The 21,881-nt window shown below is 35.7% G+C and overlaps 1 protein-coding gene across 2 annotated transcripts in view; it reads right to left on the reverse strand.

The window, feature by feature from the left end:
• MSRB3 (methionine sulfoxide reductase B3) overlaps positions 1-21,881 on the reverse strand; it is a 185,871-nt gene that overhangs the window by 101,677 nt on the left and 62,313 nt on the right. For both annotated transcript variants that reach the window (XM_010386906.2, XM_010386905.2), the window contains one exon: positions 1,599-1,627. In XM_010386906.2, the coding sequence (XP_010385208.1) occupies positions 1,599-1,627 (29 nt within the window). The remainder of the gene's footprint in view (positions 1-1,598; positions 1,628-21,881) is intronic.

The following is a 21,881-nucleotide window of genomic DNA, read 5'->3' on the forward strand; positions in this document are numbered from 1 at the left end:
CTACAGGAATTTAGCAGCACACTTTAATTTGGATTTGAAAACTTAACATAAATTGTCTGACTTTGACAATAGCTGCCTAATATTTCAGTTTTGTACACTACTTCCAGGTTCTAACTTCAAAATGAACCTAGTGGACTTATCCATTTTTAAAAGCTATATTCCAGACCCTGTACCCTAAAACCAGTTTCTGACTTGATATTCAGGGAATTACATCAGATCATAATCAAGTGAGTTCTTAATAAATATTTGGTGACTGGCAGGGAAAAAAAGACATGTAATTTTTATGTAAAAATGCACTCTCTATCAACTTTATTCATTTATTTTTAATTATACTTAAAGATTTTAACTGTTAAAAAATGAGAAAGATTTTTTGTCTCATTTTGAGCCATTTGTGAATCAAGGAGTCAAACAGTTGATACAACGCCATCCCACCTTTAGTCTCTATATAGTCAATGTTTTCAGCCAAAAATGTTTATCTTATACTATCATTCATACATCTGATTCAGAGGCTGCAGAAGACACAGGATACAAAGATTTCTGGAGTTCTCAAACTGGGTAAATTTGTTAACTCAAACGTACAGACTTCGTAGTTAATGAGTCTCACCAAATTCACAAAACTGTACAATAAAAGACAGACAAAGCTTACAAAGAAGAAAAAGTGTGTTATCCCCTTAACACTACTATCAAAAAGAATATATAGCACTTGTTCCTTTGTGAACATAATAAGTAAAAACATTTTCAGGTTACAATATAGTGAAACTCGAACCAGAGTAAAACTGTTACTTTTAAATTCAACAAGTTATATATTTTTCTGTAAATTATTTTCTCCTGGAATTCAAAAATTAATGTTTATTTTTCTGTTAGTCTACCAAAGGCATACATAATTTCTTTGTATGAGACATGAGACAATTTTTGTGCTTTAATTGTAAATGCCATCAGAAACTGAAGCACATAAATCTCAGCAAGTGACATAATTACATAGTCAAACCTGAGAATTATATAGCTACATTCACGCTTAATGAAAAGAAAATGTCTAAGGAGGCTGATATGCCACTGATTGTGAGAATGTAAATTTTATCTTAATAGATTCAAAATAATGGCTTAAGGTGACCTTCATTTTCTATCACCCATCTAGCAATAAAATTTTTTTTAGAGAAAACAAGCTAGTAAGCCATAGACAAACTTGTATTTCTATTAGCTTGAACTCTCTATAGTTTGCTGAATTAAATGCATCCATCTCCCACATTTGGTGACAACCTAAAGAGAATTTTCAAATTACTCAGGATGCTTTGTCCACCGAGAAAATAATAATCTACTTTGAGCAATTAGTATGTGTAACCCCCACCTCTGCTTTTAAAATGAAACTCTGCAGATACAGGGCATGTAATGCTTATTGCAGAGCTATGAAGACTCCAAAGTGAACATCTCAAATTATGATTTGAAGCAGTCAATAGCCCTGCTTTGAGGTGGGACTCACATTTTGAAAAAAAACTGCCCAGTCTGTTTAAAATCAAAATGTTTCTTGATCTGATGAATTACTCCTCAGAGAATAATGTAAATAAAATATATTCAGAATAGCATTATTAATGTAAACATACCTGAACCAGAGTCAAATTTGGTTTCTGACCTGCAAAGAGAAAGAAAGTTTTTACAATATAAAACCTGTTGTAAAAGAACAGTTATTTCATGGGGAAGGGAGCTGTGGTTGGGAGGGGAGGTCACAGTTACATTTTTCAGTGTATATTTCTAAAATATAAATATATATATATATGTATTGTAACCATTTTAAATACATGCATTACCCTGGGCCCTCTAAATATGCAAATATCAATACAGATAGCACAATATGGAAAAGATACTAATGTTTTAAATTTGTTTTTGGGTGAAACAGGATAAAATATGTTTTTTTAAAAGGCACCTGATCTTTACAGATTAACTTGTTTCAGTAAGTTAATAAAGCAATACAAAACCAAATTCATAATTATTCTCTTTATTATTCAAGGTTTGAGAAATTATTCAACACCAAGTAACTTTTCACTAAGTTCTTTGGACACAGCAAATGAACCTAGTAACCCCATAAATTTAATAATAAGAAGAAAAAATTCTGAGCTCTTGTGGGAACGTTATGTTTCAGATATTGGTTAATACTGGTTGTAAATTCAGAAGCCTTTGAAGCTCTCAGTTTGGCTGTGGGAAAACTTCTGTTAGGTAATTACTCTCAAGATGCTGCTGATGTGCTGTCAAGCAGAATTAACCCTATGACTAGGCCTATCTACACAAGCTACTATAAAACAGCATTGTCTATATCTAGCTCTCAAACCAATTAGTGGGCATGCTGCCGTCGGATTTATATCACACATCAACAATCAATAGTATATATGTTCGCAGCTGCCACAGCAAGATATAAGAACCGACCAGCAGGAGTCCTGTTAAAGGATGTTACATTGACAGAGAAGATTTTTTTTTTTCCTGGAGAAATGTAGTTAACTAAGTGGGAAAGGAGATTTCTTTGAAATTATGCCAGGGTACCAAGCATTTTTGGAAGCGGTGGCTTTCTGTACCTAAATTAGCCTCAAGAGAAGTTATCAAAGGGGAAAAGGGAAGGATAAGCAAGAAGTTTCCTTGGTCACAAACAATGATTTTCTAAAGTCCTCCCAAACAAAGTTTCAGCTGACACTTGTAATTGTATGATTGTGTGTGTGTATATATATAAAAAATATATACACATATATGTGTAATATGTAATACACACATATACATGTATATGTAAAATTGCATCCATGGTTATCAATCAGCACCGCCGTAATCCTGATGCACATTTTCCCTAAGTCCTGGCCCTACCATAGTCCTCATCTCAACCCTTCTCTTCCATGTCCCTGCCTTCTATTTCAGGTACAAACCCATTTTCATATTTTGCCCTCTCTCCAATTCTGCAAAGCCTTGTCTCATGCCTCCTCTGTGTTTCCACCATCTCTTAGCACAACTCTAACAACACTTGCCACATGCTATCTTGCTGGTTTCCTTGTCTATCTCCCCCACTCAACTACAGCCATGCCCTATATAACCTCTGTAGCCACAACACCTAAATTGGGACTAGAGTTTGTGTTCAAATGTCTGTTAAGATAATTTTTTGCATCTATGCATGCACTTTCTCCTTCTTAACTGTATAGAAGCCAGAGGTGTTCTTCCTTCTGCTTAAGCTTCCCTCCTTCTGGGTCCTAAAATGCATCTCTCATCTCCCTTGAAACCATGCTGTATCAATTACTCCTTTTCTCTGCCTTATCTTCAATATCTGGTTCTCCACAGGTTCCTCTTCCCTTCATCATGTAAGTGCTCCAGAATTGTTTTTAAAGGACCCCTTCAAATCTGTGCCTTGCTTTGTTATCCCTCTTTCATCTGGCTTTACAATCAAATTGTAATGTAAAAAAGATGTATAGACTATATCCTATATGATCTATCTCCCTTTCCTAATCTCCCAACATATTCAATCTTTGAACCAGTGTGATCTGCCTTTGCTAAGGTTTATCAGAAGCTTCCCAATGTTAAATGCACAAGCCGTGTCACCGCCCTTACTTTACTAAACCTCTCTCTTTCATCGGACATACTGCCCACTTCTTTCCAGTGTGTCTGTCACTTCCCTTCCTCCTCCTGTCCCTTAAGTATTAGTGAGCACCAGAGTTCAGCCCTCAGGCCACCTGAAACACTGTTCCCACTCTCTAGGGTACAGATGTGTCTCAAAATCACCACAGGAGTTTGCTCACCTGCAGGCTCCCAGGACTTCTCCTGGTGATTCTGATTTAGTAGGTGATTTAGAAGAAATTCCCATCTTAACAAACTGTCCAAATGAAAACATTTACTTGACCATATCTTGACCCATATATCCAAATAATAAACAAAATACTACCTGAATGTCACACTGTGGCCTTAAATGGCACACATCAGAAATGATGGCATTATTCTAGATTTCTTCTGCACCCCCAATATCTAATTAGCCATCAAGACCTGTGGATTCTACATCCTTCCCCTCCTCTCTATCTTCACTTTCACTATCTTTAGGCCTTTCCTTGGCTGAATAACCTCATAACCAGTGTTCTCCTTCCCTTCAGATCCACCAATAGTGAGCAAGAAGCTTTTGCTCTGGCCTTCCTCTGCCTGTGCTCTTTTCCACCAGCCAAGGAGTTCTCTTTTCCACCTGAAGCTCTGACTACCAGGGTCACCATCATTCTCTACCCACATGGCTGTAAGCTGCTTCTCTGACCTACATGGGCCCCTTCTTCAGGTTAGGTAGTACTACTAGCATGTGTGTACCTCCAGTCCAAGAAGTGGCCAAAAGTTGTCAGCTGAATGAAAGAGCTTGCACCTGAGGGCTGGAGGGACCCCTTGGCCCTAAAAGAATGGAAAAAAGGTGTGCCATAGAAAGCAGGTGCTAGCTGTCTCACTACCCCTTCACATTCCTGCTCAGAGAACTCTTAATGCAAACCCTCCTGTGAGGGTGAGTGGCTGAGAGCACCTGGGGGCCAGAGGTTGCCCTTGGACTGGATTGGCATGAACTAGATCACTTTGGAACTCAATGCCTGGCTGTTGGATATAGAAGGAGCAACAGGTGGGGGCCCAGAGCCTCTGGCAGAAATGAAAAAGCCCCTCCCCACAAAAAGAGCAAGAGAAAGGAGATATTTATCTGCAGATTCCATGGCCACTGGAAGAGAAAGCTGAGTGAGCCTTTCCCTCCTCTCCTCCAGCTTGGCCCAGTTACCACTGCCCTGGCATTTCCAAGGGTAAATTCATAGTCTTTTGGTGAAAGACAAAATTAATTTTAAATTTGCACTACTCTCAGTTATTTGGTATCATTTTTCATTATAAGATATATGTGTCAAGGTAGGTTGGTGTATCCTTTTCTAACAGTTTTTTGCCTTGAGTTTTAAATATTTAGCTATACTGTATGTATCTATGCTACCATTTGTCCTCTTGCCCAGGCCCTGCAAATGTTAGGTCTGGGCCTAGTAATAAGTCATCGTGTAAAAACATAGGCATTACTATGGATTGTGGACAAAAAGGTTTGAAAGCCACTGACCTGGGGACATTAAGTCCCCACTCCTCTGCATGGCATATAAAGAGTCCTCCATGATCCAGCTCTCCGTTCCATCTCTAACTCACACTTTGTATCCATCACTCCCATCAGATGAAACTATTGCCATATTATTTCTTAATAGTCAAGGCTCACGTGATCATGTTGGCATCCCGCCTGCCCCCATCACCTCACAGGCTCCTTGCTTCCCCCTCAGTTACCCCACAGTGGGGGCCTGGCACAGCACTCCCCACATGGTGTGGCACTGACACTAAGCTGAGTGAGGTGTACACTGGGTTTCATGCATCTTCATGCTCCCAACACTGAATGCGGCACCTGACACTTAAGAGTTATTAAAAATGTGTAGTATAAATTAACACAAGAACAAATGAATCTGTATATTAATAGAAGGCCAAAAACAAGATAAATGATTAAAATGTCTATAAAATACCTAATTCTGAGATACAAAAAAAAATCATGTCAGAACACTTTTATTCCTCTGATTGTCTTATCTTCTCCAGGGATAGCTGGTCAATACATAAAATATACATGTAAAGTGCAGAGAAAACATCTTCACAAACCAATTAGTGGCCTTGGGTATCAATTAAAAAAAATCTTCAGAATTCTCAGACACAATACTGAACATTCAAAAGAATACAGCTACTCTTTTTTATAATTAAAACATGATAATAGAAGTTAAAACTGTCAGTATGGGGATAGGGAAAATTGGTCCTTTGTTGTTCTAAGTTAATTTAGATTCCTATTAGATTTTACATACAGACTTAAACACAGAGAGATACAAAGTACTCCTCTATCATCCTATGAACTATGATCATCTCGACTTTTAAATTCCCTTTGAGAAAGGAAGTGAAATATGGATAAGGACGAATATATGGCAAGTGTAAAAAAAGAATACATATCTAATACAGACTGTACAAGAAAAGAAAAAAAGGATGGTCATTCATTCCAAACATATTTTTACGTGTTTATTTTTAGTAGTATACAATGCTAGATGGTAGGGATACAAAATTGCATAAAATAGGGTATAATATGCATAAATATAATTGTGTCTCCACAGACACCCATTTTACCCCGAATTATATACTCACTTCTAAGTTAAAACTATTCAACCACTTCTTTTGGCAACTGCCAAAAGATGGTGATTATAGCACAGAATGTTACTGCCTTCCAATATTCATCCTCCCCTTTTTAATTTTAGAAAATCTCTTGAGTTTTAAGTGGGCACACAGACAATATTTCCACATTATTTCCCAACTACTGTCTTGTTGCTAGTTGTACCCATATGACTAAGTCCTTGCCAAGAGGATGCAAGCAAAAGTGAGGTGATAACATCTGAGTTATTCCCTTATAGAGAAGGAATGTACCCTTCCTGTCTTTCTGTTCCTTGCCACTGGCTGGAATGTTAATGTAATTCTAGGAGCTGAAGTAGCCATTCTTAGATCATGAGGGGAAAACTGATATTAGAATAGTAAAGCAATAAGATAGAAGACACCTATAGAACTGCCATATGAATCTCTAACTGTTATTTTGTTGTGTGTGTGTGTGTGTTTGTTTTTTGTTTGTTTTTAAGACAGAATCTCAATCTGTTGCCCAGGAGCATGCTATCAGCTCAATGTAACCTCTGCCTCCCGGGTTCAAGCAATTGTCCCGCCTCAGCCTCCCAAGTAGCTGGGATTACAGACATGTGCCACCACACCCAGCTAATTTTTCTGTTTTTAGTAGAGATGGGGTTTCATCATGTTGGCCAGGCTGGTCTTGAACTCCTGACCTCAAGTGATCTGCCTGCCTCAGCCTCCCAAAGTGCTGGGATTACAGGTGTGAGCCACCACACCTGGCCCCAAGCTGTTTTTTTTTTTTTTAAGCCACTATTATTTTAGAGTCTTGTCAGAACAGTTGAGCCTGTATCCTATCTACCATAGCAATATTGCCACATTTTACAAGATTTAAATAAAAACTTCCAAATTTTTAAACCTGAAAATGAACTTTTCATGAATTGTAAGCCAGAAAGGGTAGACACTAGGAGAATTCAAGTATCATGTATACTACTTAAATAATTAAATTATGTAATACATGCACTCTTTTGATAATAGGGTCGCAAATTTTCAAAAGAGGTCACTTTTAGTCATTGGTTAGAGCTGTATACTCCTGGACAAATTTATAAAACTACAATTTTATCCTTACAGAGAATAGCCCAGTGTCCACAAAAGTTCTATATGTATTGAAGCCAAAAGATATTTTATTATATTTTATTTTATTGTCTCTCTTGGGAAATCCACAAAATCTCAGAGAACATTGCTTTTCATTTAATGTTCAACTATATCAAAAATTTTTAAATGGGAATCACATAAGTATCAAGTACAGAAATTAGCATCACAGAAGGTGTCAGAGAAGTGAGGGTGTTGTTCTTAATATTTTTAACTGATATCAACTAAAGATTCTAGCTGCAGGCAACCGTTAGCGGGAAGGAGCATGGGTGACAGCCTGATTTTTGCCTATAAGCGCATTATATATGGCAACTTCACAGCAAGGATTTTGTAAAACAATCCAAGTCAAATAATCTATCCTGTTGTCCCCTCAACACAAGAAAATTTTTCAAAAATTCCAGTATTTCAGCGTCCTACTTGTAGACCTACAAGGTCTACCAATGTCTTCTACCCCCAGAAGTAATTCAAAGGCCTTCACCGAACAGCCTAGTGAGAACAGCAGTGAATATTTATGTGCCCTTTTAATTTACATAAACACAATATGCTTCCTCTGCGTGGAATGCTTCCTCCTCCCTCCCCCACTCTACTATACCTTAACCCCTTTGCCTACCTAACTTCTGAAACTTTCTCCATATCTTAGTCTAATTATCAATTATTTGAAGAAGAGTGGGCAGGCTCAATTAAATCCCTTTCATTTCATAGCACCAGTCATTCCTTTGCACTCATCAGAGTTGTAATTGTACATTTGTGCATAATAATTATTTGATCATACTAAAGGAGTTCAGTAATAGTGGCGACACTATTAATTGCCTACCTAACAGCCTGTCTTAATAACAGAATTCCCATTTTGAAGAGTGCTAAAAAATGTGCACTCCCCAGGGATGAACCATGATTGGACTAAGCCAATCATGGCAACCCTATTTGTTGTCAGTGACTGGTACAAGGGGAAGCACTTAATCCAGTCCTGAGCAGTGAGAGGAAACGTAAAGTCTGCTGGTGATGTTTCTCAGAAAGGTTTTTTCTGCATGAAAAGGAGAAAGATGATTTAGGGAGAAGGCCCTTTTTCTATTCTTTCCCTCTTTCCTGCCTTTGAAAATACCACATAAGGATATGCCACTTAGAACTGATATAGCAATCTTGCAGCCCTGAGAGGGACACCAAGATAATCACAGAAATCCCAGCTCACAACTCTGATATCATTTCTATTCCAAACCTGCCTTTCTCTAGAGTCCTCACTGAGTTAGATAGTAGGGTCTGGCATTGCCAGTCCACTTTTACTTGGGTATTTCTATCCTTTTAACCCAACATATTAACCGACATTGTTATATCAGCTGTAGGTTATGAGTTACCTCCTTACTGTGTTTAAAATTTAGGCCTCTATGTTACATTTCCATAATAATGATTTAAATAAAAGGTGCCCATTCACTGTATGGTTAATTTTCTTAAAAACTGAAAAAAATAGAACTTTAAAACCCAGAAATTTAGAAATCAGGATAATCATGAGTAAAAGAGCAGCAAGAATTCAGTCAAGCCACTTTGAAAACATGATACAATTACAACTATTATGACAAATCATGTGGTTTAACAAAATACAGTATTATACATCTTTTAACTTTCATGTGAAAATGAGATTTATGGTTGCTTGGTTAAGATATATCACTAAATTAAATCATGCCAAAGTCTTAAGATTTGCCAGTATCAAGAAGGAATAAATCATGTTCCAAGAAGTCTAAATTCATTACAAAATATTAATATCTAGGAGAACAAATTGAGACATAAAAATGACTCAAAGAAACTAAAAGAGCAAAAGGTATATAAAAATACATTTAGAAGCTGTGGGCCACATTCATTTTTCCACAAATTCACTTTTAAGGAAGCAGGCTCCATGTAGGCATCAGAGGTACACACGGTAAGCAAACAGGTCTATTTCTTGTCCATATTCACGTAACAGTTGTGGGAAAAGAGCCAACAGAGACAAACAGAACAAGTCAAGTCCCAGCTCTCCCACTTTCCACCCTATGCAACTTTAGAGAAGTCAATGACGATTTTAAGTCTTACCATCTATAAAACAGGTAACACATTCACCTTTAAGAACGCTTGTGTGGATTAAATGAGATGATACCATAAAGTACCCGACACATATTAGAAGGTCCTGACACATATTAGAAGCTGAGTAAAAGGTAGCTTTCATCGAAACAATGATACTAAGTGAAGTTTACCTATGGCCACAAGCACAATTAGTAATATCATACTCGTGGTACAAATACCAGTAAAGCTAAGTTTTTTTTTTTTTTTAAGCACTACATTATAAAAGAAATAATTATTACTTTGGTTAAGATCTTATGTGAGGTGAAACTTTAATATGGATGCCAAAATGATGTAGAAAAACAATAACAGAATAGTTACAAAAATAGCTGAAGAAATTGGAAATGTTTAAGAGGGAAGGCTAATGGAAAATAATATAAACGACCTGATTATGCAATATGGAAAGGCTATCTTATTTGTTCTTAAAACACAAATAAAACATTCTCCCACTAAAACAGTGGCACAATGCACTTGAAAGCATAGTGCAGTGAGAATCAGAAGACCTGGATTCTAGGTCAGAAACCTGGACAAATCATTTAACTTGTGAACTCCATTCTTCTCATTAGTGAAATGAGGTTACTGAAGTGAGTCAATGTTGCCCCACACAAGCTATCCCATTAAAAAGGTAAATTACCTACTTTTATTTCCTCCTGCATTCCCAGGAATGAAGAAAGGGGAAAACAGAGAGAAGCGAACAGAGGAAAAAGTAAGCGTGAAGGGACAAAAAGGTGCATCTGTAGAACTCAAACCTGCAGATAGAGAATGCTGACAAAATAAATAATTTATAAGGCCATTTTTGGCTCCCAGCTTCTACAATTCTTCCCTAGGCCTCGTGGATATTCACCTTCTCTGAATTCCTGTCTATGTGATTTATGTTTCCTCTAAAATAATGTAATTGTTTCTTGTGTATATTTATATCTCCACAGAGAATGAGGCTTTTGAAAGTCAAGGCCCTTTATCTACTGAGAATAAATTCAAAATGCTAAGAAAATAACATTAAAGAGAACAGAGTACACCTTCATGTTATTGGATGAATTATGTTCCCCCAAAATTCATATGTTGGGGGTTGATATTTTAACCCCTAGTATCTCAGAATGTGACTGTATTTGGAAAAAACATTTTAAAAGAGTTAATCAAGTTAAAATGTCATCCAGGGGGACCCTAATCCAATGTGACTGGTGACCTTATAAAAAGAGGAAATTAAGACAGACACACAAGGAGGCAAGGCCAGGGGAAGACACAGGGAGAAGATAACCATCTACAAGCCAATGAGAGACCTCAGAAGACATCAGACCTGGTGACATCTTGATCTTGGACTTCTCCCCTCCAAAACTGTGAGACAATAAAATTTTGTCAAGTCTCCCAGTCTGTGATACTTTGTTATGGCAGTCCTAGCAAACTACATTTCACTTCTTCTACAGTTAGCCACTTAGCAACCCCAAACCTCCAATAAAAGCCAAAAACCTAGAAGTTAGCCAAATCAAACAAAACATATACAGTTCTTCCATACTTTAACTCGTTTTACAAAATGTGTTTTACTTCCCTACTCTTCATCACTATTTTCAAACATATTCTGCCAAAGTGCTTAACCTGCATTTTGGCCATTGGGCAGCTGCTTCTGCAAATTACTGGAGACCACCAGTAGCATGCCAGAAGATTCTAATCAATGGGATCTTTGTCTGTTCATATCACTTTGTGACAATTTCCAATGCATTTATTTGTTTGTGTGTTTGTTTCTTGGTCTTGTCTTTCAAGATTGGTGTTGTGTACACGCTTGTCATGTGTTCTCTGGGGGATGAAGCAGATTAGGAGTTAGTAAAATTTACCAGTTTCATACATAATATTTATTCTCTTATATTCCCCAGAAATTTTCATTTCTGCCTTAGGTTGTAATCAGGAAAAGAACAATAGAAGTTATGGCTAGCGGGTTAGTTCTAGACACAATTACTGACAGATTCTAAAAGTTTAGAGCTGTAAAAATCTCAGACAAGAGCAATACAGAGTTGACTAGCACTTTGGACACTTCAATAGCCTCTGAGAACATAAATGTGGATGAGATGATAAAGGAGGAGCATCCTTTTCACTTTACAGAACTCTGTAGAATTATTTAGAAGGCAAAGAGAGTCCTATGTAGCTCATTAGGGCCTAAACGCAACATTGTTTTATAACTCAATTTATTACATATAATGATAGCTGTAAGTCATAAAATTAATCATTACATTATTCTTTTTAGTAAGGAAGGTAATACTATTTAGACAATACTACATAAAAAATCATTAGTTAATAATTTGGGGGTTAAAATTAGGAAGAGGGGAGGGGGAAGAAGAAAGAAAAAGGTAGGGTGATGGCAGGCCAATGCATCCAGGAAGGAGAGAATGAGAAAGAGAATGGTAAAAGATAAAGTTATAGAAGTAGGTAAGGGTAGACCACAACTTTAAATGCCATTGTAAGAAGTTGCAATTTTGAAAGATATAAGGATAACCCATCACAGGTTGCAATATAATTTAAATGTACTTAAATCTTCACCCTGCTATGTGAAGAATGAACTACAGTGGGACAAAAGCCAAAGCAGAGAGGCTACCTACCATCCAGATTTTGGCTTCCAACACTACTCTCTAATAAAGAAAACCAGGACTCCTTGAAGAAATGGCTGATTCTAGGACTACGGCAGGAAATATACAAGATAAGCCTGGATCATCAAGAAGTGCCAAAAAGTAAGAAGCACTCAAAAACACAATAAAAAAATTACACCCCACATTGATGGGAATGTATCAAAGGGACACAGGAGCCAACTGAAAGAGCTCTCAATGGCCAAACCTGGAACAGTATGAGCAACAACAATAAATAAAGTAGTATTGATTACAACTCAAAAGTATAAAATTAATATCCATGAGTCTATACTGATATAAATAATTATTGATTAAATAAAGAAGTGACTTGAGCCCAGGAGTTCAAGACCAGCCTGGGCAACACAATGAGACCCCCTTCTCTACATGGGCATGGTGGTGCACACTTGTAGTTCCAGGTACTCGGGGGGTTAAGGTGGGAGGATCACTATAGCCCATGAGTTTGAGGTTGCCGTGAGCTATGATCACGCCATTGCACTCTAGTCTGAGTGACAGAGTAATATCCCACCTCTAAAAAACAAAAATAATAATAAATGAAAATAAAAGAGAAAAAATAGACAACTCTTGCTTGCAGAAGAATTCCAAATAATTTATGTAAAGATACTCTGCCCTCAAGGATGGGGAACATAAATCCCTACTCTTTTTTAAGTGTAAGCTATGTGTAGTGACTTTCTTCCTAAGAATACAGTAGGAAAAGGAGGAGAAAAAAGTATGTTTACAGTGGAGAAACCTAACAAACACTACCTCAGCCACATGGTCAAGGTCAATATCAAAAGTGATGACATGTTGTTCGCATATACCTTTAATATGAAGTGATGAAAATGGTACTTAACCTCTGTGATCTTCCTCCAAAAACCCCATAACCCCAGTCGAGTTATGAGAAAAATACCAGACAAATTCCGGCAGAGGAGCATCCTGCAAATACCTGATCATGACTCCTCAAACCTGCCAAGGTCATCAAAAATAAGAAAAGTCTGAGAAACTGTCACAGTCAGGAGAAGACTAAGGAGACAGAAGGACTAAATGTGTGGTATCCTGGATAGAATCCTGGAACAGAAAAAGGACATTAGGTAAAAACTAAGAAAGTCTGAAAAAAATGGACTTTAATTAATAATTATGTACCAATATTCATTTATAATTATAACAAATATACCACACTAATATAAGATGTTAATAGGAGAAACTGTGTGAGAGAATATATGTGAACTCTCTGAACTATCTCAATTTTTCTGTAAATAGAAAACTGTTCTAAAAAATGAAGTCTATTTTTAAAAAGCCAAAGAAGATAGGCTCATAACAGTTCAGGTCAAAGAGGGTAAAGATGATGGTGGCTTAGCTTAGAGCAGTAGCAATGGATATGAAGAGGAGTCAGACTCAGAGTATATTTTGAAGGTGCATAGAGCAAAATGCATTGGTAGACTAGATATGGGAGGTGAGGGAAGAATAATTAAAGATGACTAAGAGGCTCTTAGCTCCAGTAACTTGGTGGATAATGAGTAGTACCTTCATTCAGTATACGGGGAAGAAATGAAGGAGGAGTAAGTTTTGTTCCTTTGGAGTCATTTGCCACCTCAGTTTGTTCCTTATTCCTGGTTTATTCTCGTGAGCTACTAGGATCAATAAGAAAACTTCAAGCTGCATGGTCCCACACAGGATATTAGATTCATATAATTTTCTTGTTTTTTAAAAAATCATAAGGATACTAAAAGCCTACTTTATAATAGAATAGTATATAATTGCCTTGAAAAGAGATAGTATAAAATGTTTCTTGACCTCACTTGGGGACAGAAAATCAGTACTAAACCACTTGTTTCCTGGGCCCAAATCAATAATTCAAGAACATGTATGATTATCTGAATTACATTAACCTTTTGAAAAGCACAGTTGAAGAATTTAGAAATCTATACTTTTAAGTTCTCCAGATAATCCTGAGAACCACTAACCTGGATGTTCTTTTAAAGCTAAGAAAATCTCACCTATTTAAAATAGAGCATTCTATTTTTCTAATTACTCCGAAGTAACTTTTTGCCTAATGAGGAAGTGAAATATGTCCCCTCACCAAAATCCCACAAATCACCACTAAAGAACTTACTCATGTAACCAAGTACCACCAGCTCCCCAATAAACTATGGAAATTTTTTTTTAAAGTCCCCTCACATCGTATAAACTTTCACATTGAAAAGTTTTTAAACAGCGCTGTTATAAAGTTGTCTTTGTGAGAAGCAATGAACTAAGCACCAAACAAGTGAAAATCCATCAGAAAAAGACCCAGGCCCAGGGCAAAAAGTAATACATTTGCTACTTTCTTGGTGAACTTATTAAAACTATTATTTTATTTTACAGCTATTGTCTCTGAACACACGAATCAAATTATAAAACCTTAGATTCCATTGATTACTCAGGCAGGGCCAACAGACCACCTAAAATGATTCATCACTAAAAAGATAAATTTCCTGTGGTCAGTAAAATTACACTATAGTAAGCCCCCAAGCAAAACTAATAAGAAAGACAAACATTCAATATCAAGAACCCTTCCTTCAAATCTAGAAACCACGAAAAGAAGTTCACTGGAAGGTCTAAACATTCATTAAGTCATAGTCAGTCAAGAGCATTTATGGAGTGCTCACTATGTGCAAAGCACTCTATTTAAAGGATGAGGTCTTGCTTAAAGTATCCATAATTCAGCCCATAAAGCCCTTTATAGTGTAAGATCAACAGTTTGAACCTCAATCAAGAGCAAATGGATAGCTCGTTCATACTGAAAGATGCAGGTGTATTTGGTCAGTCAGTGCTGCTGGATTTTCTTAAGTTCAATGGGTCTTTGCAGTCTGTGTAAATTCAGACTTCTGGGTGGTCTTCCAGAGCAATCTCAAAGACGGCATACCACAGAGGTACTGGAGTTAATTTATGCTTATGCAGACTATGAGTCATGCGACTGCCATTAACACTATATACTTAAGTGAGTACATAGAAGTAAAATGTGCAAATCTCCAGCAGCATAAAGCAAGCTTCCTTAGAACAAAAAAAAATTGCAACTAGAATGACCACTGAAAAACAAATCAAGACATGAATGAACAAAAGTGTAGGTTGTTTCAAGTGCAATGCAACATAATGAAGATGAAATATAAACAGCAGAAGGAATCATGGTCAGCCAACTTATCATTATGAAATACAGTACTGATAAACCAAATGGAGTTAATTATCTGGTTTGACCTTAATGGAGTCTCCTTTGTCTACTTACTGGTGGTGGTAAGAAGCAGCAACATATTCAAATAGAGAAAATAACAGTATCACTAATGAGAACAGCCATGTATTGAACTCCTACTCTAGGCAAGCATACTTGACACTAATACACAAGCAAAGAAACTAGCTAATCCAAAAAACGGAATACTAAAAACTAATCTCATAGATGGACAATTATTAATCAAAAAAATCTAACACAATTATTCATCTAAAAAATTTCCCATCCCCCAGAAGGAGAAAAAGTAATCTCCTTTTCTAAAGTTTATTCTACCTGTTCTTTAATCTCTTTCCCTCATTTCTAGCACCTTAAATTCATCTCTCTTTACACCTTTCTTCAATTTATTCAAAAAACTAAAATTTTTCCTTGAATCTACTTTCCCTCCTATTATAAGGAGTTAATTTTACCACTTCTACTCTAACTATAGTAGCATAACTATAATGACTATATTTTCCGGGATAATTCCAATTTTAAATATTTTAACATGTTGTCTCCATTTCAGCTTGTGGTTTGAAAACATGAGATTGCATCCTAACATCTTCAAAATCTTACTTTCACTACTAAAAATTTCTACTAAAATTGCCTTTTCTAAATTTTCTAATATTGCCAACTCAAATGACTGGTTCTTATGCTTGTGAGTCTCTGCAGCATTTCACTGCCTTATTCAATCCTTCCATGAAACTTACACTCTAACTTTGGCCTTTGTAGTCAACTTAAATATCTTCCTTATCTACTTTAGCATTTCCTACATGTGTTATCAGGAACATTAGCTTCACAACATTTCCTCAATTAAAAAAATGTTCCGTGGTGAAAAAATTTTGAAAGTGCTACATATATTTTACTCCTGGAGCTCTACAATGAACATTAGTGTGTTGTAGGCTCCATGAGTTTTATGATAAAGCAATTATTTGACTTATTTTAATTCGGTGTTTCCCAATGAGCCATCTTTTTTCCTAGTCCATGGCACTCATTTTTGTCACAGAACACAGTATTAACATGTCCTGGAACTAGCATTATGTAGATGTAATGGTCTGATGAAACAAATATTCAGTGGAACATACTTTGGGGAAGACTCATATACCTGAAATTTTGTGTTCAAATCTCAAATATATCAGGCTTCCAAAACTGAATTCATCATCTTACTTTCCAAACTAGGTTTTAAACATCAAATTAATCTTTAGGAATAGCTTTTCACCAGTCTCACATTCAGACAGTTGATAAATCTTTCCAGCTCTCCATGCCTGTTGTTTGTACTGTTTGTTGCATGACCTCTGACATCACCGTAAGGCAGGGCTTCCTTAACCTTCACATGGACTCATGGGAACCAAGCATAAGAACTATGGGAGAGTTTAAAAAGAAACTTCTGGAATCCACTATAATCTTTTACATCAGAACTTTGAGGAGAGGCTTGGAAGGTATGGTTCTAATGGACAGTGAGGTTTGCAAACTACTGAAGTAGACCCTGACAGCTCTACGACTTTTCCCCTTGAGCTAAGCCTTTTCGGTTCTCTTCCACTGTCATTTCAAAGTGACATGGTTTTGAGTCTCCTTAGCATCAGTTGTTTTTCTCTGAATGTAGCTTTTTGCCCAGTGGGGAAGTAAAAAAAAGTCCCTTCACACTGTATAAACTTCCACACTGAAAAGTTTTTAAGCATTACTGTGACAAAGCTATCTTAGTGGGAAGCACTGAACAAAGCACCAACAGGTGAAAATCTAGAAAAAGACCCAGTTCTGGGCAAAAAAATAATACACATACCACTTTACGTCTATAAATCTTTTAAAGCGAGGGTCTCATATTGAACCACACAGTGCTCTGGATATAGGCTGGCCACTTGGTAAGCTATTAAAACTATCAATTATCCATTGTCTCCTGAGTTTCTCTAGATCTCTTTCTACTCTAAATAAGCAAAATCGCTCTCTTCCCCATCCCATCCCTGCAGCAAATTATTACTAGTTATCATCAACACCAATCGGCAATAACCAGAACTAACCCAGAATATGACCAATAACAGAATATGATGCAGTAAACAAACAAACCTTCCCAGAATTTTAAAGGAGTCCTTACCTAATAGATCTCCAGTCTCTATTCCAATAAGCAGCATGCCTCCCTTTCACTGATGAACCTTTGTTCTGAAAACTGCTATGTATACCAATCCTTATACTGTTTAATATCAATGCTTCACATGTACAGTGTTTTTTCCACTTACAAAACATTTCAACATTATTTACTTAATCCTCTCAAAAGTTCTTGTGACAAGGGTATTATCCTCATGTTACAAACGAGGAAATTAAGGCTCATAGAGGTTAAGTAGCTTATTCAAAGTCACACACAGTAAAGTGGGGAAAGTTGTGACTTTAACCTCACATATATTGCACCTAATCATAGCTTTTTCCACTTTAAAATCCAAGTATAGTCATTGGCCATCATCAGAAAATTAGCACCAATTAACACTAGAGTGTGATAGCTACCGATGGTGAATTACTCGGCAAAAAGAAGAATCAGCCAGAATACAACGAAGCATTATAACAATAGTGAGCTGGGGAAGGGTGCCTTAGGGGCCAGACAGACATGAATCTGTGTCCTAGCTCCATCTCTTACTACCCGTGTTACCTTGAGCATATTACATACCCTTTGTGAGCTTTGATTTTCTATTTAAGTCTTTAAAAATAAAGGAGACAATTTTCTTTAAAGTGCTTAGCAAAATGCATGGTAAGTTATCAACCAATGGTGGCTTTAAAATATTCCCAATTTTAAAATATTCAAACATGATAAACAGTTAATAAAATCAATCCGTTTGAAAATAAATGCAGATCTAACTTTGGTGTCCCGCCCTTCATCGATTGCCTCTAGGCTTCTGGGAATAGGACAGTGTAAGCGCTACAGGAAGATGGAAGATAGTCATGAGGAGGGAGAAAATTTGAAACCAGAAGGTTTGAGCAGTTTAAGCTTCCGGTAGCTACCTTTCATTAGGATGTCATCACCATTACCAGTCACTTAGGGATAAAAAAGAAAAGAAGCAGCAACAACCTAGAAGAGATAGCAGTGGGCAAAGTATCTACCATGAATGTGAGTAGATGGGCAACATGGATTTTGGCCTTTAAAAATAAATGTGGAATTACATTCTAATTCATTCCTTCAAATTATTATTGGGAAAAGATAAATTTTGTCATAGAGAGATGATGTGTTTAAAGTCAGTTTTTAAAATAAATTGTTCAGTGTTTGTAACACATTGAACAAAGGTAATATTAAAATATTAGTGTCTTTCTGATACCCTATAAATACTTGCTAATTTTAAAAAAACTTAAAAGTACAGATTTTGAAAATCACCTATAATTGCACCATCCAGAGACAACTACTGTTAACATTTGGTACAAAACCTTTTAAACTATTTCATATGCATATATTTACAGGTATGCATATTTTATAAATATGGGATCATATGTTAATACTCTTTTAGACTTATAAATGTATTTTAAATCTCTTTCCAGATAATTAAATTTTCTTTTGCACTATTATTTGAAATGTCAGATATATTTTCACCATATGGCTTATTTACATAGACCCCTATTTTGGACATTGAAATTATTTTTTGCTATCATAAGAAGAATGATTAAGAACATTCTTGTAGCTATATCTTTATGCATAAAAATGATTCTTGGAATAAGTTCCTAGAAGTGTAATTGCTAGACCTATGGCATGTAGAATTCCAAGACTTTTAAATAATTTATTACACTGCTATCCAGAAAGGTACTACCAATTCACACCCTACCCTCAGTAGAAAGTGTTAATTTCCTATGCTCTGATCAATACTTAATTTGACAATATTGGAAATCTTCACTAATTTGGTAGGTGAAAAATTATTCATCCTTTTACCTCATTTTTTATTATTAATAGGTGAAAGACTTTTCCTTAGTTTGTGGATCATATGTATTTCTCATTCTGAAAAGTATCCGTTTATATCTTCTGCCCATTTTTCTGATGTTTGTCTTTCTCAGTTGATTTTGATATGAATCTTTTGTCCACCAAATGGGTTGGGTTGCATATGTATTTCCCAGTTTGCTTTTTTGTCACTGCTGGTTTTTTTGTCTGTTTGTTTGTTTGTTTACAATATACTCTATGGTGTTTATGAGCTCTAGAAATGTAAAATATTTAGTAGTCCAATCCAATGTCTTTCACCTTTTTATTTCTGCTTTGGGAATCTTGTTTAGAAAGGCCTACATCACCCCAATGTTATACAAGTTTCCACTTACATTTTCCCCTAGGACTTGTTTTGTCATAGTGTTGAGTGGTGAGAGACAACAGAAAAAAACACTTTGGTTTTTCTTCTATACCCTTACAAATGGCTTCTTAGATTTGATGAAACATAGTATTAATTTATACTAAGAGGTTTTTTAATTAAAGAATACATTTTGAATGTGTATAAAAATCTCTTATGAGTACATATTAAAATGATTATAGTTTTCCTAAGATGTCCCAGTATTGAATCATTTGTATATCCCTGAAATAAACCTTACCTTTATCATGACATGTTACTTACTCAACATATTGCTATATTCCTTTTACTAACATTTTATTTAAGATTCTTACATCTATTTTCATTTTTATTTTTAATTTTTGTGGATCTATAGCAGGTATATACTTATGGGTTACCTAAGATATTTTGATACCAGCATACAATGCATAATTACCACATCAGGGTCATTACTGCAAGCATTTATCCTTTGTTTCAAGCAATCCAATTATACTCTTTTAGTTTTTTTTAATGTACAATTATTTTTTGCTACAGTCTCCCTGCTGTGCTAGTAAATACTAGGTCTCATTCAGTTTTTCAATTTTTTGTACTTTATAACTATTTTTTGTACCGTTTAACCATCCTCCCTTTCCCCCAACTGTTCCAGCCTCTGGTAACCATCTTTCTACTCTATCTCTCCATGAGTTCAACAGTTTTAATTTTTAGCACCCACAGATAAGTGAGAATATGTGATGTTTGTCTTTCTGTGTTTGGCTTATTTTATTTCACATAATGAACTCCAGTTCCATCCATGTTGTTGCAAATAACTGAATCTCATTTTTATGGCTGAATACTACTCCATTGTGTATATGTATCACATTTTCTTTATCTGTTCATCTGTGATGGACACTTAGGTTGCTACCAAATCTTGGCTGTTGTGAACAGTGGTTCAATAAAATGTGAGTGCATTTTATTTTCATAAATCAGATTGGTCTGTAGTTTTTCTTTGATTGAATACCTTTTTATCAGATCTTGGTTTTAGGGGTACTTTACATTTGTCAATAAGTTGATAAGAGTAATTCTGTTTTCTTTAATTGACACAGTTTATAATAGCATAGGAATAATTTATTTTAGTGATAACTCAATTTCTTCTGAGGCTGCTGGTCTATTCAGGTCTTGTAACTCTTCCCGAGTCAAATTTTGTATTTTATTTTTTTTTAGAAAATTACCCACCTCACTGAGATTTTTAATTTATTATACTTGGATTATACATAGTATTCTCTTACATTAAAATAGTTTTTTTCATCTCTTTGGTTTTAGCTTATTATCATTTCCAGTGTTTTAAACATTATATTCTTCCTCCTTTCTTTCTTAACTTGACAGAAATGGTCAACTTTATCAGTCTTTTCAGAGATCAACTTCTTGAATTTATTTAACAGTTCTACATTTTTTATTTTTCATGTTAATTTATCTGGATGTTTTTAAGATTTTCTCCTTGCCTTTGATTTTCAGCAGTATGATAATAAGATGTGGTTATTCATCCTGTTTCAGATTTCAAGCACTTTCTCAATCTGTAACTTGATGTTTCTTTCCAAGCTTGACAGTTTGAGAAAATTCTTGGTAATTATCCCTTCAAATATTGCTTCCTTCCCATCTTCTTTTCCCTCCCTCTAATTATATCCATGTTATAACTGAAACATATTTCTTATCTATATTTTTTTCTTGTCCTCCTAGCTTCAGTCTGGCTATTTTCTACTAACCTGTTTTTTGCTGTTGCTGTCTGCCAGTCCTACTTTCTTGTGTGTTTAATATGCTGTTAAATTCATCTATTGTGTTTATACTTCCAGTTATTGCATTTTTCAGCCTTAAAACTACTTAATTTTTTACAACAGATTCCAGCTTTCTGGTGAAATTCTCCATCTTGTCATCTATGATATATTAATCACAGTTATTTTAAAGCCTAACTTAAATATCTGTATATCTGGGCCATGTATAGACCTGTTGGTTTTGTCAATTTATTTCCCTTGATCCTGTACTTTGGTATGCCTGGTAATTTTTTATGAATGCCAGGCTTTGTGCATGAAAAACTGCATTCCAGATAATTTAATCTTCTTCCAGAGAGGGTTCATCCTCTGATAACTCTCTGATAGCCAGCTAGACTGGGGAAAGGAGGTGGAAGATCACCTTAATCTATTTGGGGACTGAGCTGACTTGAGGTTGGATTGCAGGTTTTGTTAAGTTTGGTCTACCTTTTGTTTGCCCCCATTACAGTGGTGTGCTGAAGCTTGGGAGAACCTATTGTTATCATTTAAAGAACCTGTTGAGCTAGTTGCTAAACATAGCCATTATTAAAAATAAATTATGTAAATTTATAGTTAAATGAATTATATTAAAAACAAAGATAAT

Source organism: Rhinopithecus roxellana, chromosome 10 (genome assembly GCF_007565055.1).
Source record: "Rhinopithecus roxellana isolate Shanxi Qingling chromosome 10, ASM756505v1, whole genome shotgun sequence".
Taxonomy (NCBI): domain Eukaryota; kingdom Metazoa; phylum Chordata; class Mammalia; order Primates; family Cercopithecidae; genus Rhinopithecus; species Rhinopithecus roxellana.